Source organism: Globicephala melas, chromosome 8 (genome assembly GCF_963455315.2).
Source record: "Globicephala melas chromosome 8, mGloMel1.2, whole genome shotgun sequence".
Lineage (NCBI taxonomy): Eukaryota > Metazoa > Chordata > Mammalia > Artiodactyla > Delphinidae > Globicephala > Globicephala melas.
Genome location: NC_083321.1, coordinates 49670534 through 49684125, shown reverse-complemented (window position 1 = coordinate 49684125; position 13592 = coordinate 49670534). Strand labels below are relative to the sequence as shown.

The window sequence follows — 13592 nt, the reverse complement described above, 5'->3', positions numbered from 1 at the left end:
GGGGGGAAAACCCTAAGAAATACTAGCCAGCTGGGCACGGATTGAGGAATCAGTTGGGCGTGGGTTGAGGAACGTGTCCCAAGTCACACAGTAGGGACCACCCAAGTCCAACTCAGGACCCTCAAGTCCAGAGCTCCTTCAGCTTTTGTCCCCTGCTCTTTCCCTGTGCTGAGGCTCCCATAGGGGTAACTGACACAGAGTACTGGGGGAGTACTGGGAGGGCTGAGAAAACCCTTTCCCCAGGTCCTGCTGGATCCCACTCAGTCAGTCGGTGGTTTTTCTTGCTGTGGCTGCTTTCTAGAGCCAGAGGTCTCTTCCCCTCCATGCCACCTACATCACCCTGCAAGCCCCTCCCCCCTCCTAGTCTCAGCTTCAGTTCTGGGTCCAGCTCAGACCCCACCGCCACCACCAATCACCATCCTCTACACCGCCACCCCTCCCCCCAGGGTCCCAGACTTGAAGCTCTGAGAACTCAGTGCTGTGCTGAAAGGCGAGTCCTGGGTTCTGCTAACTTGTAGTTTAACCTTGGGCAGGCCCCATCTCTGCTTCTGGATTCTCTGCCTTTCGGCAGTGGATCCTCCCAGTTCAAATCCTTTAATACTTGCTGGGAGTGCCCTAGGGTGTGTTGCTCTGAGAGGGGGTGCAGAGTGGCATACCTGGGAGAAGAGGTGGCCCTCTGTCTGGCTCAGGCTTCTGCTCTGCTCTGCTGTCCCCTTGCCTCAGTCTAGGGGACAGAAGGAGCTTAGTGGCCTAGGAGACGGGCAGTGGGAATGTGGCCCAGGAGAGGCGCTTAGGATAGGGCGAAGGCCACCCAGGAGTTAATTATTGCACGTGGGCTCCAGCAAGGCCTCCAAGGAAGGGTGATGGCTGGGAGGGACTGGATTAATAGTGCAGGCCTAAGGCCAGTCCCCAGGCCCCACTTATTCCATTTTCTCCCCTAAACTCAGGTCTGAGAAAACCTTGCAGCCTGAGTTGCTGGGATCCTTTAAAGAAATCTGCTCCACTTCTAACACCCTCATCCTGTTATACCGATAAAGAGAACGAGACCCAGAGAATCAGGACAGAGCTCGTTGCAGGGCAAGGGCTGGAGCTCGGGCCTCCCAGCTCCCAGGCAGCTGTAGAGAGTATGGAGCTCCCATATCCCCAACTTACAGAGCCACCAACTCTTCAACCTCAGCAGCCTCAGGCATCACCCACCTACAGCTATAAAATCACAGATGTTCAGACTACCAGAGCCTCAGTTATTCCAAGGCTCCAGCTCCCCTCCCTTCCCCCGACTCCCCTACCCACTCACACACAAGTCTCTTTTCTCCAGCAGCTAAGAGTCTGCTCTAATGTAGACTCCTCCCACCACTCCTACCCTAGCCAGGGACAGAAGCCTTTCTTTTTTCACCCTCTGAGGCCAGGCTGGTACCACTGGTGGGAAAAGCGAAGAGGGGAGGAGCAAATTTGGGCCGGAGTGAACGTTGAGCTCTGTTTTGTCGAGGTGCCTGTGTGCAACCTGGCGGGGAGGTGGTGGTAGAGGTGAAAGCCCGGGGAAGGGTCGAGGTTGGATGTGGGAGCCATCAGCCTATGATGGCAGCAGAAGTTTAAGGAACACGGGGCCTCACTATCCTTGGAAAGGCCACAGGTCTGAGCCCATGGAGCAGGGGGCAGGGCTGGGAGCCAGAGGAGGCAGCTGGATCACTGCAGGAGAATCAGCCAGGAAGGAAAGCCCTAAAGAGCCTGCAAAGAAATTGACTCCAGTGGGGGGGAGGGTGGAGAAATCAACTCCCAGGAGACCCCCAGCTTGTGCCCTGCTTTCCCTCTCCCTCGGAGTGAGCCATACTTGACTTCTGTGATAACTCGGGAGGGTTAAGCCGTCTGAAGACCTGAGCAGGTAGAGGGCTGCTAGAACCCCCAGACCTGCCTCCTGGCTTTACAAGCCCAGCGCAGCCTTCTCCTAATTGGATCATGACCAGGTGTCTAGGAATGCCCAAAAGCATTCCTCTAGATGCTCTTCTAGATGCGACTTACCCCTGTCCCCCATCCTCCACCCCTGCGCCAGGAACTGATCATAAACTGGGCTTTATAGTTCCTCCACTGCAGGAGTGATGTTTGGCCTCCGAGACTTCAGGGGTTCAGAAGAAGCGACCAGCAAGTGGGAAGTGAGTTGGAGGTGGAGTTCTAATCCGTGAGGAGTCCCTGCCCTTCTTGAGCCTTATGCCAGGCTCTGAATCTGAATCCTCAGTGCTCAGGCCACCTGGCCAACAGGGAGGGGTACAGTCAAACATCCACTGTGGAGCCGATCCCGAGAGTATCTGCCCAGACTGGAAGCTTAATACCAGCCAGGTTAGCCATTGGCATCCTTGTGGACCCCGATCTGAAGGCTGCCCTGTGACTTGACAAAGATGAAAGGGAGGTCTTTGGCCCTGCGTGGGTGGGGCTCTGGGCTGCAGGGAGTAGGGATGAGAGAAACTGGGGCTTTTCCTGAGTGCCAGCCCATGGCATATGCAGTCGCTTATCACCCATCCTCACAGCTGCGAAAACTGCGGTTCCCAGGCAGCAAAGAGGGGCTAGAGCTGAGTCTGATTCCAAGCCTGGCTTCTTCCACAAAGAAAGGAGAGAGCACTGTGAGGGCATCAGAGTCTCGAGGGTTGCAGATCCAGTGTTTCTTCTCTGGCCTCATTTCCTGCCCTTGCCCTCTTATCTTCTGTCTTAGCCACCTAGAAATTCTGCTGTGCTTCTATCACTTCCAAGCCTTTGCACTTCCTGAACCCTCTCCATGGAATGCCATTCCTCCACCTAGTCTGCTTGGCAAACATTATGCTTTGGAAGCTTTCCCTAACCTTTATGGGCTTCCATGGAACTACGCTACACTCTGTGCTCCCCTGGAGCAAACCCTCAGCTCACTGTTCTAAGAGTTACTGGTTCTCACATCTGTCTGCCCCCACCAGACAGCACAAGGTACTCAATTCCCTCCCTGTCGGCCGACACCGGCAGATTGGGTGTTCAGAAGGCATCTGCTGACTGACAGAATGAGTGCATGTATTCCTTCACTTTCTAAGCACCTCCTCTGTGCTAGGCACTGACCCAGGCCCAGGGGATCTGGCACAAAATGTCATAGACATGGCCCCTGCTTTCAGGTGTGTATGTTTTGTTAGGGAAAAGTCAGACAGTAAACACAGTGGATGGATATCTGTACAAGAGGACTTCTTTTGGTTGAGTGGTCAGAAGTCATTTTAGTGGGGAATTAATTATAGGTTGAAATCTAAGTGGCTACAAGGAGCCAGCCTGCAGAGTATAAAAGAGCATTCCAGGAACCCAGAGAGGGAATATTTGGAGTAAAAGAACCTCCCTCCCTCAAATATCCATCAGTAGGTGACTGAATTAAATGTGATCTATACATAGAACGGAATATTGCCCAGCAATGGAAGAGAATGAATTAGATCTTGTAGATCAGTATGGAAAGATCTCAGAAACTGTGTTCTCACGGTAAGAAACATGGCAAGTGAAAACTCCACTGAGATGCCCTTTATCCCACCTATCAGTTTAGCAGAAAATCAGCTTAGCAGAAAATTCATAGTTTAACGCTATACTGTGTTGACCAGATTGTGGGGAAACAAGGCTAGTGGGGGCCACAACGATATAACCCCTGTAAAATTGTAACTATCAAAATTATAAATCCAAATACTCCTTGACCCAGCAATCCCTCTTCTGGAATTCAGTGCTATAGCATTCTACTATGTGCATGATTTTTCACTGTAGAATTGTCATTTTTAAAAAATGGAGACAATGCAAGTGTTCATCACGGGGATCTGCCCACTAATATCTCCATAAGGGAAGGAAAGGGAAAGAAACTTTCAGGAGCCTGGTAACTCATCTGCCAATCTCTCCCCAGCTTCCCTCCACCAATTCCCTTGTTCCCTTGTGGCATAGGAGGGCGCATGAGGGGGAAGGCTGGTGCAGAAGTAAGAGCCCCAGGCTAAGGGATCCACTTCCACCCCCTACTTGCTGCTGAACTTCATGTTAGTCCCAGTTCTTCTTCCGGCCTCTCGAGAGGAATGATGAAGCAATGAGGCATGCCCCCACCCCCAACCCACACATCCCCAAATTATTTATAAGGCACAGGACACAATAGATATATCTATTAGAATAGGCTGGCAGAGGATCCCTGTAGGACCTTGGATCAGGAACCAATGACCAGGGTATTGTGGTCCTTCTCATCTGAGAGAGTGGAGCTGGGCTGAGCTGAGGTTGGGTGCAGGCAAGGAAGTTATCCAGGTGTCAGCAGTGGAAACAGCTTAGCCAAGGAACCAGCGTTGCAGTATCTGGGTCAGGTTGAGCAGGAGAGGTCCAATCCCCTGGGGCATGGCCCCAGAATTTGTGGTCTCAGCGTAGAACCTCGCCACCTCCTCGTTGGGGTTGCCCTGGGCCGGGTCGAACCACATCTGGATGCAGCGGCCGCTGCCCCGGCCATAGTTGCTGACTTTGTAGGAGTGACTCCAGATTTCATTGCACAGAGCAGCAGGCGTGGGGAAGTAGAAGTCAAAGCGGTGGCAGGCAGCTCTCACTGGGCACTGGTTATACCCTGTGGGGAGGATGGAAGACCTGTAGCCACTGGGTCCAGAACCGTCTCTTGTTCCACCAGCCCCACAGCCTCAAATCTCCATATACTCGTTCCACACACCCCCTCCACCTCCAAACCCCTCCCTCCCCCCAGCCCCCGCCCCCACCCAGTCCCTCACCTGAGGTCCAGTTCCAGCCCTTGTGCCAGTTGGTCTTGCAGGTGTAGGAGGTGCGGCAGTCTTCCCACCAGATCTGACAGTCCTCTTTGCAGAGGGGCACGTTCAGGAACCGTTCTTTGCGCCAGCTCTGGTTCACCTGGGGGGAGCGGGGGGAGGGAGGGCTCCAGTCAGCCAGGGATCTCAGCTGCTACAGCCTTGATGGAGTCCAGGGCTGGGGGAGGGGGCGGTGCCTCTTCCGCCCTCAGTCCAGAGTTCCTGGGCCACGCCCTCCCTGCAAGTGGTCGGTGGGCCCTGCCCTCTGCTGAGGTTCATGTCTGTGGGGATGGTGCCCATACCTCCTGGATCCAGGGCCCCAGGTTAGGCGAGCACTCGTAGAGGCAGGTGTCCTGAATGAAGTGGCGCTTGCAGGCGGGCTTCATCTTGCCACAGTGGTCCCAGTTGAATCTGTACAGGTAGGAAATATCCTTATGGGCTTCTTGGCTGGTGTTGACGGAGCAGCAGGCGTTCTTTTTCCAGGGACTGCACTGGGAGGGGAAGACACGGGGCTAAGTCCTTGACCCACCATGGCCATCTCCTCCAGAATGTGGTTCCTCTGCCTCGCGTAGGTCACCCAGAGGAACCGTCGCTGGGGAGGCTGCCTCTAAGCCTGGCCTTGAGGAGCCCTCATTGTGGGGTAAAGGCAATAATAGTATTGACTTTTAACAGAAAGTAACACAGGGGATGTGGGAGACCTGGGGAACCATCGTCTGGGGGGGCAATTATTATTTGTACATGTCTCAGCAGTTTACAAAGTTATTTCATGTTTTCTGGGTTATTTAGATTACTCATTTTGCACTGAGACAGTATGAACTGAGTGCAGGCACTGTGCTGGGTGCTGCGAATACTGTAATGAACAAAACAGATCACATCTCTGCCCTCCTTGCGCTTATGGTTTTAGTTAGGGGTGGGGAGGGGGGAGACAGAGAACACTGGGGGCAGTGAAAATAGCAGACGCAAAGTCCCTGAGGCTTTTGCACTTTATCTTCTCAATAACCGGTTATCGAGTAAAAGATCGTTACTCCGATTTTTACAGAGCTTAAGTAAGCTGCACCCCTTGTGGATGGTAAGGTTAAGGTTTTACGTCAGGACAGAGAGGAGAGGGAGGAGCCTGGTCCAGGTTGCGGTGAGGGGTGGAGGGGAAGGGGGCCAGTCTGGCTCTCTCAGGGTCTGGAACCCCAGGCGAGGGGACTCCTGGTAGGTCTTAAAAGCAGCGGGGCACAGAGGGGCAATGACCACACATAGGCCTGAACATGGGCCTGGCTAAACATGGGACGCAATCCTAGAAAGGTGAATTCAAGGCAGGTAAGATGGTAGAAGTGGTGGAGATTTCTCTTTAGAAATTGCCGTAGGCTGGGAGTCAAGAGCTGAGCAATCATGAGCCAGTTGCTAAAAATGTCTGAGATGAACTCTAGCATCCAGGCTCAAGTGAGAAGGGAGATGTGACAGGTCTGGGCACTCAGGAGAAACTAAGGAAAATCCCTGAGGGTGGATCCAAACCAACCCCTTTCCAACAAGCCAGCCCACGCCCGGGGCTGCTGCCGCAGAACCTGCTTCCAGGCCTCCCCAGCTTCGTGCATGCAGTTCCTTAGGTGTTCAACTCTTGGTCGCCCTGCAAGACCCCATGCACCTCATCCCCGACCTGTCAGCCAGGGTCAGTGGTTTCTGCCTCCAAAAGAGTTAGTTAATATAATGAAAAGCGGGGTGGGCTTCCCTGGTGGCGCAGTGGTTGAGAGTCCGCCTGCCGATGCAGGAGACGTGGGTTCGTGTCCCGGTCCGGGAAGATGCCACATGCGGAGCGGCTAGGCCCGTGAGCCGTGGCCGCTGAGCCTGCACGTCCGGAGCCTGTGCCCCACAACGGGAGAGGCCACAACAGTGAGAGGCCCGCGTACCACAAAAAAAAATTTAAAAAAAAAGCGGGGAATTCCCTGGCGGTCCGGTGGTTAGGACTCCACGCTTTCACTGCCAAGGACGTGGGTTCAATCCCTGGTCGGGGAACTAAGATCCTGTAAGCTGTGCTCCACGGCCAATAAATAAATTAATTGACTAAATTAAATAGAATGAAAAGCACTTCCTGGCCTATGCTAGAGACTCAGCAAAACCAGCCACTCCCATATAGCCTGCATCCCTCAGAATTAGAATCACCTGACTCCCTCCAAGGTCTGTGTCTGCATCATTTCTTGGCAAAGAGGAAGTGCTGCTTAGCGTTCTTTAAAGCAACCTTTAGAACTGAAAAAGTTCTGGGAATTCCCTGGCGGTCCAGTGCGCTTTCACTGCCGAGGGCCCAGGTTTGATCCCTGGTCAGGGAACTAAGATCCTACAAGCCGCGGGGTGCGGCAAAAAACACAATTCCTATAAAGAACTTTAAAAGTTCTAGAAATGCAGTGATGGGTGTGGACTTTCAGTTTGGGAGGATGAAAAAGTTCTGGAGATGGATGGTGGTGATGTTTGCACAACAGTGTGAATCTACCTAATGCTACAGAACTGTGCACTTAGAAATGCTTAAACAGCAAGTTTTATGTTATGGATATTTTACTACACACACATGCACACACACACAGAGCAAATGAACAGCTGGAAATGACTCGGAGGTAATGGGCTGCTGGGCTTCCCTCTTTTCACTTGGAGCCCCTGGAAGCGTCCATGCCAGTCTTCCCCTGGGAACACCCTAGCCCTCCAGCAGCGTGAAGCCTTGTAGGGAGGAGAGGGGGTGACCGGAAGGAATGAGATATCGGCATCTCTCAGGAGCCTGGAGTTCAACTTCAAGCTCAGATTGTCTGAGCTGCTTCAGGAGCCTTCCCTATGACATGGGGACTCAGGCCTCACCTCCCCTTCTCTGTGTGCAGCCATATCCTTGGCTCTGGCCACACTAGACTTGCCACCGCTTTGTGCTGTCACCCTCCAACCCGTGTACGTGCTGTCCTCTGCTAGGCTGCCTTTTCCTTCTTTGTCTTCCTGGAAAACTCTGGTTCATCCTCCAAGGCCAAGGCCAATGGTCCCTTTGCTTGGAAGTCTTCCCAGCATACCTGATTTGTCACTGTCTCTTCAGGACCTAATGTGGGTGGGGACCTGGCCTGTTTGTAGTTATTTGTCACATCATGACCATGAGGGACCTGTCTGTTCTACCTTGACTTTGAGTTCCGTGGGCTGGCACATAATGAAGGTTGGGAAAGGTTCCACCAGTCCCTCTCCTGGCACCTGCTAATGACTGGCTTCTCAGTTCCCACATGTACCTGTGCCCTCTCTGGGCCTATTTCCTCATTTGTATAAGTAGAGACCACCATCCACCTACCAAGGAGGCCTTTTGGACACATTCACGACAAGGTGTGAGGAAAACACTTGGCCCATAGAGGGTGCTAGATAAATAGTCACCCCGGTATTGTAGTGGCCTCCTGAGAGAGGGTCCACCAGGATCACCTCAGCCACCCTCCCGCCTCCATCACCTGCCAAAGCTGATCTTCCCATCTCCCTAACTTCTCCCCTTTGTGGGGTCAGCCGTCTCCCCTACCCCAGACATCACTCCATCCTCACCTGGTCATGTAGCTTGTCCTCAGGGCCTGGCTTTGTCTTGTGGTGCTTGGCATCCATGCAGACGTTGAGCCGGTCTGTCCTGGCCTGTGAAATCCTGGGCTGGGCACCCCGTGCAGCAGCCACCAAAGCCAGAAGCAGCAACTGTGTCATCCGCCAGGCCATGTCCACACACTTCTGCCAGAAAGCCACTGTAAGACTCTTGGTCAGATTTCCTGTCTCCCCCGCAAGTGCAGATCTTCTGGCCTCCCCACCCAGCTTACCCCACAGCACAGCTGAGCCGAGCGACGAACGGCCTGGCGAGGTCTGGGCCAGATGGTAGGAATCCACCCCCACCTGAGGACATTTTAACACTAGCTTGCTCTGTGACGTGGAGGGAGCCACCACCCCTCTCTAGACATCCCCTTCCGGATTTTGCCAGCCAGTATCTCACCCACAATCAGAGGGTCCTGCATAAGAGGAACCACAAGGCATGATCTGCTGATGGGGTTGGGGAGTGAGAGGAGGGGCGCCAGACAGGCTCTGCTGCTGCTTCCTCAGCCCATTCCCACTAGCCCAAAGCAGTCTAGGTTTAGGCGCCCAGAGATTGCCAGTGGGGCAGACAGGAAAGCTGACCCGGGGCCAGATGAAGGCCACTGAGCCATTCAGTTCTTGCTTCAGGTCCTGGACGATGTGCCAGGGGAGCCGGGAGTAGGGGCAGAGCTATGTGGGAAGCCAGTGAGACTGCAGGCCCAGAGAAATAAATAAACCCCAGGTCCTTACACCGAGGCAACCCTCTCCAACCCCCGCAGACGGGTCTTGGGAAGTTCCCCGGGGCAGAGTCAGGCCTAGACCTGGGGGAAGGCCAAGAGGTAAGGGGAATGTGGAGGAGAAGCTGAGTCCGAGTAGTGGGTGGTGGGGCACCAGAGGAAAAGTCTGAGAGAAACCAGCCTCCCAGGGCACCGGGGAGCTCCCACCTTTCCTCTCCCCTCCTGCCTTTCCTCCCTGTCCTGCCCTTACCTCTGCCTTCAGTCCACCTGGGATGGTAGAGTGTCTCCCCACCTCCGCACACTTTTTTATAAGCCCTTCCTGACTGCTTGATCAGCCGCTCTGTCAAGGAAGGCTGGAGGCTTTGTCTAGGAAACAGCTTAATGGTCTTTCAGTTAGGGGCCAGTTAAACAAATTATGGTACGTACACGCAATGAGATTTAACCTGGTGAAAAAGAATAAGGAAGCTCTTGATGTACAAATATGGAAAAATTTCCAAGTATATTGTTAAGTGAAAGAAGAAAGGTGTGTACACTTACGGTCAATTAAACTACAACAAAGGAGCCAAGAGCATACAATGGAGAAAAGACAGCCTCTTCAATAAGTGGTGCTGGGAAAACTGGACAGTTACATGTAAAAGAATGAAGTTAGAACATTCTCTAACACTATATACAAAAATAAACGCAAAATGGATTAAAGACCTAAATGTAAGACTGGAAACCATAAAATTCCTAGAAGAAAACATAGGCGTAACACTCTGACATAAATCGCAGCAGTATTTTTTTGGATCTGTCTCCTAAAGCAAAGGAAATAAAAGCAAAAGTAAACAAATGGGACCTAATTATACTTAAAAGCTTTTGCACAGCAAAGGAAACCATCAGCAAAACGACAAGACAACCTACTAAGGGAATTCCCTGGCGGTCCAGTGGTTTATGACTTTGCGCTTCCATTGCAAGGGGGCTTGGGTTCCATCCCTGGTTGAGGAACTAAGATCCCGAAAGCTGTGTGGTGCCACCAGAAAAAAAAAAAAAAAAGAGACAACCTACTGAATGGGAGAAGAGATTTGTAAATGATATGGCCGATAAGGAGTTAATACCCAAAATATATAAACGTCTCCTACAACTGGACACCAAAACAGCAAACAACCTGATTTAAAAATGGGCAAAGACCTCAACAGATATTTTTTCAAAGAAAACATGCAGATGGCCAACAGTCACATGAAAAGATGCTCAACATCATTAATCATCAGGAAAATGCAAATCAGAACCACAATGAGATACCACCTCCCACTTGTCAGGATGGCTATCATCAAAAAGAACACAAATAACAAACGTTGGTGAGGATGTGGTGAAAAGGGAAACCTCATACACTGTTGGTGGGAACGTAAATTGGTGTGGCCACCGTAGAAAACTGTATGGACATTTCTTAAAAAACTAAAAATAGAACTACCATATGACCCATCAATTCCACTCCTGGATGTATATCCAAAAAAACAGGAACATTAATTTAAAAAGATACATGCACCCCAATGTTCATAGCAGCATTGTTTACAATTGCCAAGATATGGAAGCAGCCTTAGTGTTCATCAACAAATGAGTGGGTAAAAAAGATGTGTATGCACACACGCACACACACACACTGGAATACAACTCAGCCATAAAAAAGAATGAAATTTTGCCATTTGTAACAACATGGATGGACTTGAAGGGTATTATGCTGAGTGAAATAAGTCAGACAGAGAAGGACAAATAACTGGATGATATCACTTATTGTGGAATCTAAAAAATACAACAGGGAATTCCCTGGCAGTCCAGTGGTTAAAACTCCATGCTTACACTGCAGGGGACAAGAGTTCGGTCCCTGGTTGGGGAACTAAGATCCAACATCCCACATACCTCAGGGCACAGCCAAAAAAAAATTTTTTTTTAAATAGAATAAAAAATACAACAAACTAATGAATATAACAAAAAAGAAACAGATATAGAAAACAAACTAGTGGTTACTAGTGAGGAGAGAGAAGGGGGGAGGGGCAACACTGGGGTAGGGGCTTAAGAGGTACAAACTTTTATGTGTGAAATAAGCTACAAGGATATATTGTATGGCATAGGAAATATCGCCAATATTTTATAATAGCTATAAATGGAGTATAACCTTTAAAAATTGTGAATCACTATATTGTACACCTGTAACATATAATATTGTATATCAGCTATACTTCAATTTAAAAAAAAAAGAAAGGTGCAGAAAGGTGACAATAGAATGCAATCTTTTGTGTAAAAAAGGAGGAGGGAGAATATATGTGTTTGCATAAGAAAACTTTGGAGGGAGTTCCCTCGTGGCCTAGTGGTTTGGATACCGGGCTTTCACTGCCATGGCCCAGGTTCATTCCCTGGTTGGGGAACTGAGATCATGCAAGATGCACAGCACAGCCAAAAAAAAAAGTAAAGAAAGGAAGAAAGAAAGAAAGAGAATTATGGAAAGGTACAAAAAAAAATTTTTTTAAGTGGTTGCTTGGGGAGTGGGCACGGCTTAGGGATGAGACTTTCCTCTGTAAACCTTTCTATGCTGTTTTGATTTTTGAACCATGTGAATATACATATACCTTACTGAAATATACATGTATTTATGTATATTTATATAAATATACAAAAGGTTGAATGGAAAAATAAGATACAGAATGATGCATCTGATTTGATACCATTTATGTAAATTTGAATAACATGATTAACAATGTAAACAATGCTACATGTCAGTTATGGATGCTATACATATGTTTACAAAAGTATAAACATGAGGCTACCAACAGTCCTAGTTCCTTGGGTATACTGCCGGAGAAATTGTATGCCTTTATGCCACACATATCCCATTTTTATGCACAGATGATGGCATACTGTTCTATGCTTTGCATTTTTGGATACTTTTACTATACATTTATGCTTTTCACAAAAGAAACAAAAACCTCATGAAATCAAGTTATCCACACTTATACACTAGAGTATTATTGTCACATTTGATAGCATAACCTTCAAGTTACTTCTTTGTGCTTTTTACGGTCTGAAATTCATTCAAATGCTCTCTGTGACAAAAAATCGTTTCATTAACCATTATAACAAAAAGTTAAGAAGGAAAAGTTCACTTTTGCTAGCTAAAAGTACTTGATTCTCAGTCTTCATTTCTCAAACATTATTGCAGACAGTAAAACTGCTACCTCACTTAGGAAGACAAATGGTACTGCTCTTGTTTGTTTATTTATTTATTTATTTTATTTATTATTTTTGGCTGCGTTGGGTCTTCATTGCTGCACGCAGGCTCTCTCTAGTTGTGACGAGCGGGGGCTACTCTTTGTTGCGGTGCGAGGGCTTCTCATTGCGGTGGCTTCTTGTTGTGGAGCACGGGCTCTAGGCACGCGGGCTACAGTAGTTGTGGCTCGCGGGCTCTAGAGCGCACTCAGGCTCAGTAGTTGTGGCGCACGGGCTTAGGTGCTCCACAGCATGTGGGATCTTCCCAGACCAGGGCCTGAACCCGTGTCCCCTGCATTGCCAGGCGGATTCTTAACCACTGCGCCACCAGGGAAGCCCCTTTTTTTTTTTTTTAGTCATGTATATTGATTTTTTCCCATTATGATTTGGGGAAAACCTCCAAATCCTGTCATCACTTACTCAGCTAGTAGAATGCCTCTCCAGGGGGGCAGGGTCTGTGGTTTCAGTCTGTTCTCAGTACATGGTCCTGCTGCAGGTAAGTCTGAGGTGACAAGGTCAGTGTCCGGTTATGAGGTGCTCACCTTGCCCCATCTGCCTGCCCAGGGCTCCATCAGTGCTGAGTGCTGGACCACAGTCAGCAGTCCCCTGCCCTCCTTCCATTGTACCAGCCTGTGATCTTCAGTGTGTTCCTGGTCTTCGTATCTTCAGTTTCTAAATAGGGACGTGTATATATCTATCTGTCTTCCTTCTCTTAGGAGTAGTTTGAAAGTATTATTTGTAGCCTACTAAACATTACTGTACATAATCACACTAGTAGTCATATACTGAGAACTACTTTATACCAATTAGAATAATAGATGCTTTACTTACACTGTTGTGTCTTGTAATCCTCACAACACCCTGCAAAGTTGACATTATTCCCAACATAAGGATGAGGAAGTTGAGGCTCTGGTAACTAGCTGAATTCCCAAACAGCTAGAAAGTAGAGGAGTCAGGATTCAACCCAAGTGGGTTTAGTTGCAAAGCCCATGCGTTTTCACTGTAATACCATCTCCAGATCAAACGTTTTATTTTCCTACCTTACCTACAGGAAATTTAGCTGAGAAACCACAGCCTGTGTTTACTTTTTAGAACAATCTTTAGAGCCTGTCTCTCTCTCTTTTTTTTTTTTTTGGCCACACCATGAGCGGCATGTGGGATCTTTGTTTCCTGACCAGTGATCGAACCCATGGTCCTGCAGTGGAAGCGCAGAGTCTTAACCACTGGGCCGCCAGGGAAGTTCGAGCCTCTCTCTCCAGAAAGCTCTTAGACTGTACAGTTATTTTTTTAGTTCTGCTAAGTTTTGCCAAATAAT

The 13592-nt window shown here is 49.4% G+C and overlaps 2 protein-coding genes across 3 annotated transcripts in view; one reads left to right on the top strand and one right to left on the bottom strand.

Moving 5' to 3' along the window:
• The window catches only part of ANAPC15 (anaphase promoting complex subunit 15), a 69710-nt gene that overhangs the window by 24739 nt on the left and 31379 nt on the right, over positions 1-13592 (top strand). The window lies entirely within an intron of this gene.
• Positions 4116-9329, bottom strand: LOC115839471 (folate receptor alpha). The gene is made up of 6 exons (XM_030831128.3): positions 9291-9329; positions 8555-8627; positions 8295-8468; positions 5063-5251; positions 4728-4863; positions 4116-4570 (listed from the first exon to the last, which is right to left on the bottom strand). Exons 3-6 carry the CDS (start codon positions 8454-8456, stop codon positions 4284-4286), a joined length of 774 nt encoding a protein of 257 aa, XP_030686988.1. The 5' UTR covers positions 8457-8468; positions 8555-8627; positions 9291-9329; the 3' UTR covers positions 4116-4283.

Coding starts and splice junctions, on each gene's coding strand:
- LOC115839471 (XM_030831128.3), bottom strand. CDS start 8,456: ATGGCCTGGCGGATGACACAGTTGCTGCTTCTGGCTTTGGTGGCTGCT. Junction 4,864..5,062: donor TGGGGCCCTGGATCCAGGAG/GTATGGGCACCA, acceptor CGCTCCCCCCAG/GTGAACCAGAGCTGGCGCAA. Junction 4,571..4,727: donor GGGCTGGAACTGGACCTCAG/GTGAGGGACTGG, acceptor TCCTCCCCACAG/GGTATAACCAGTGCCCAGTG.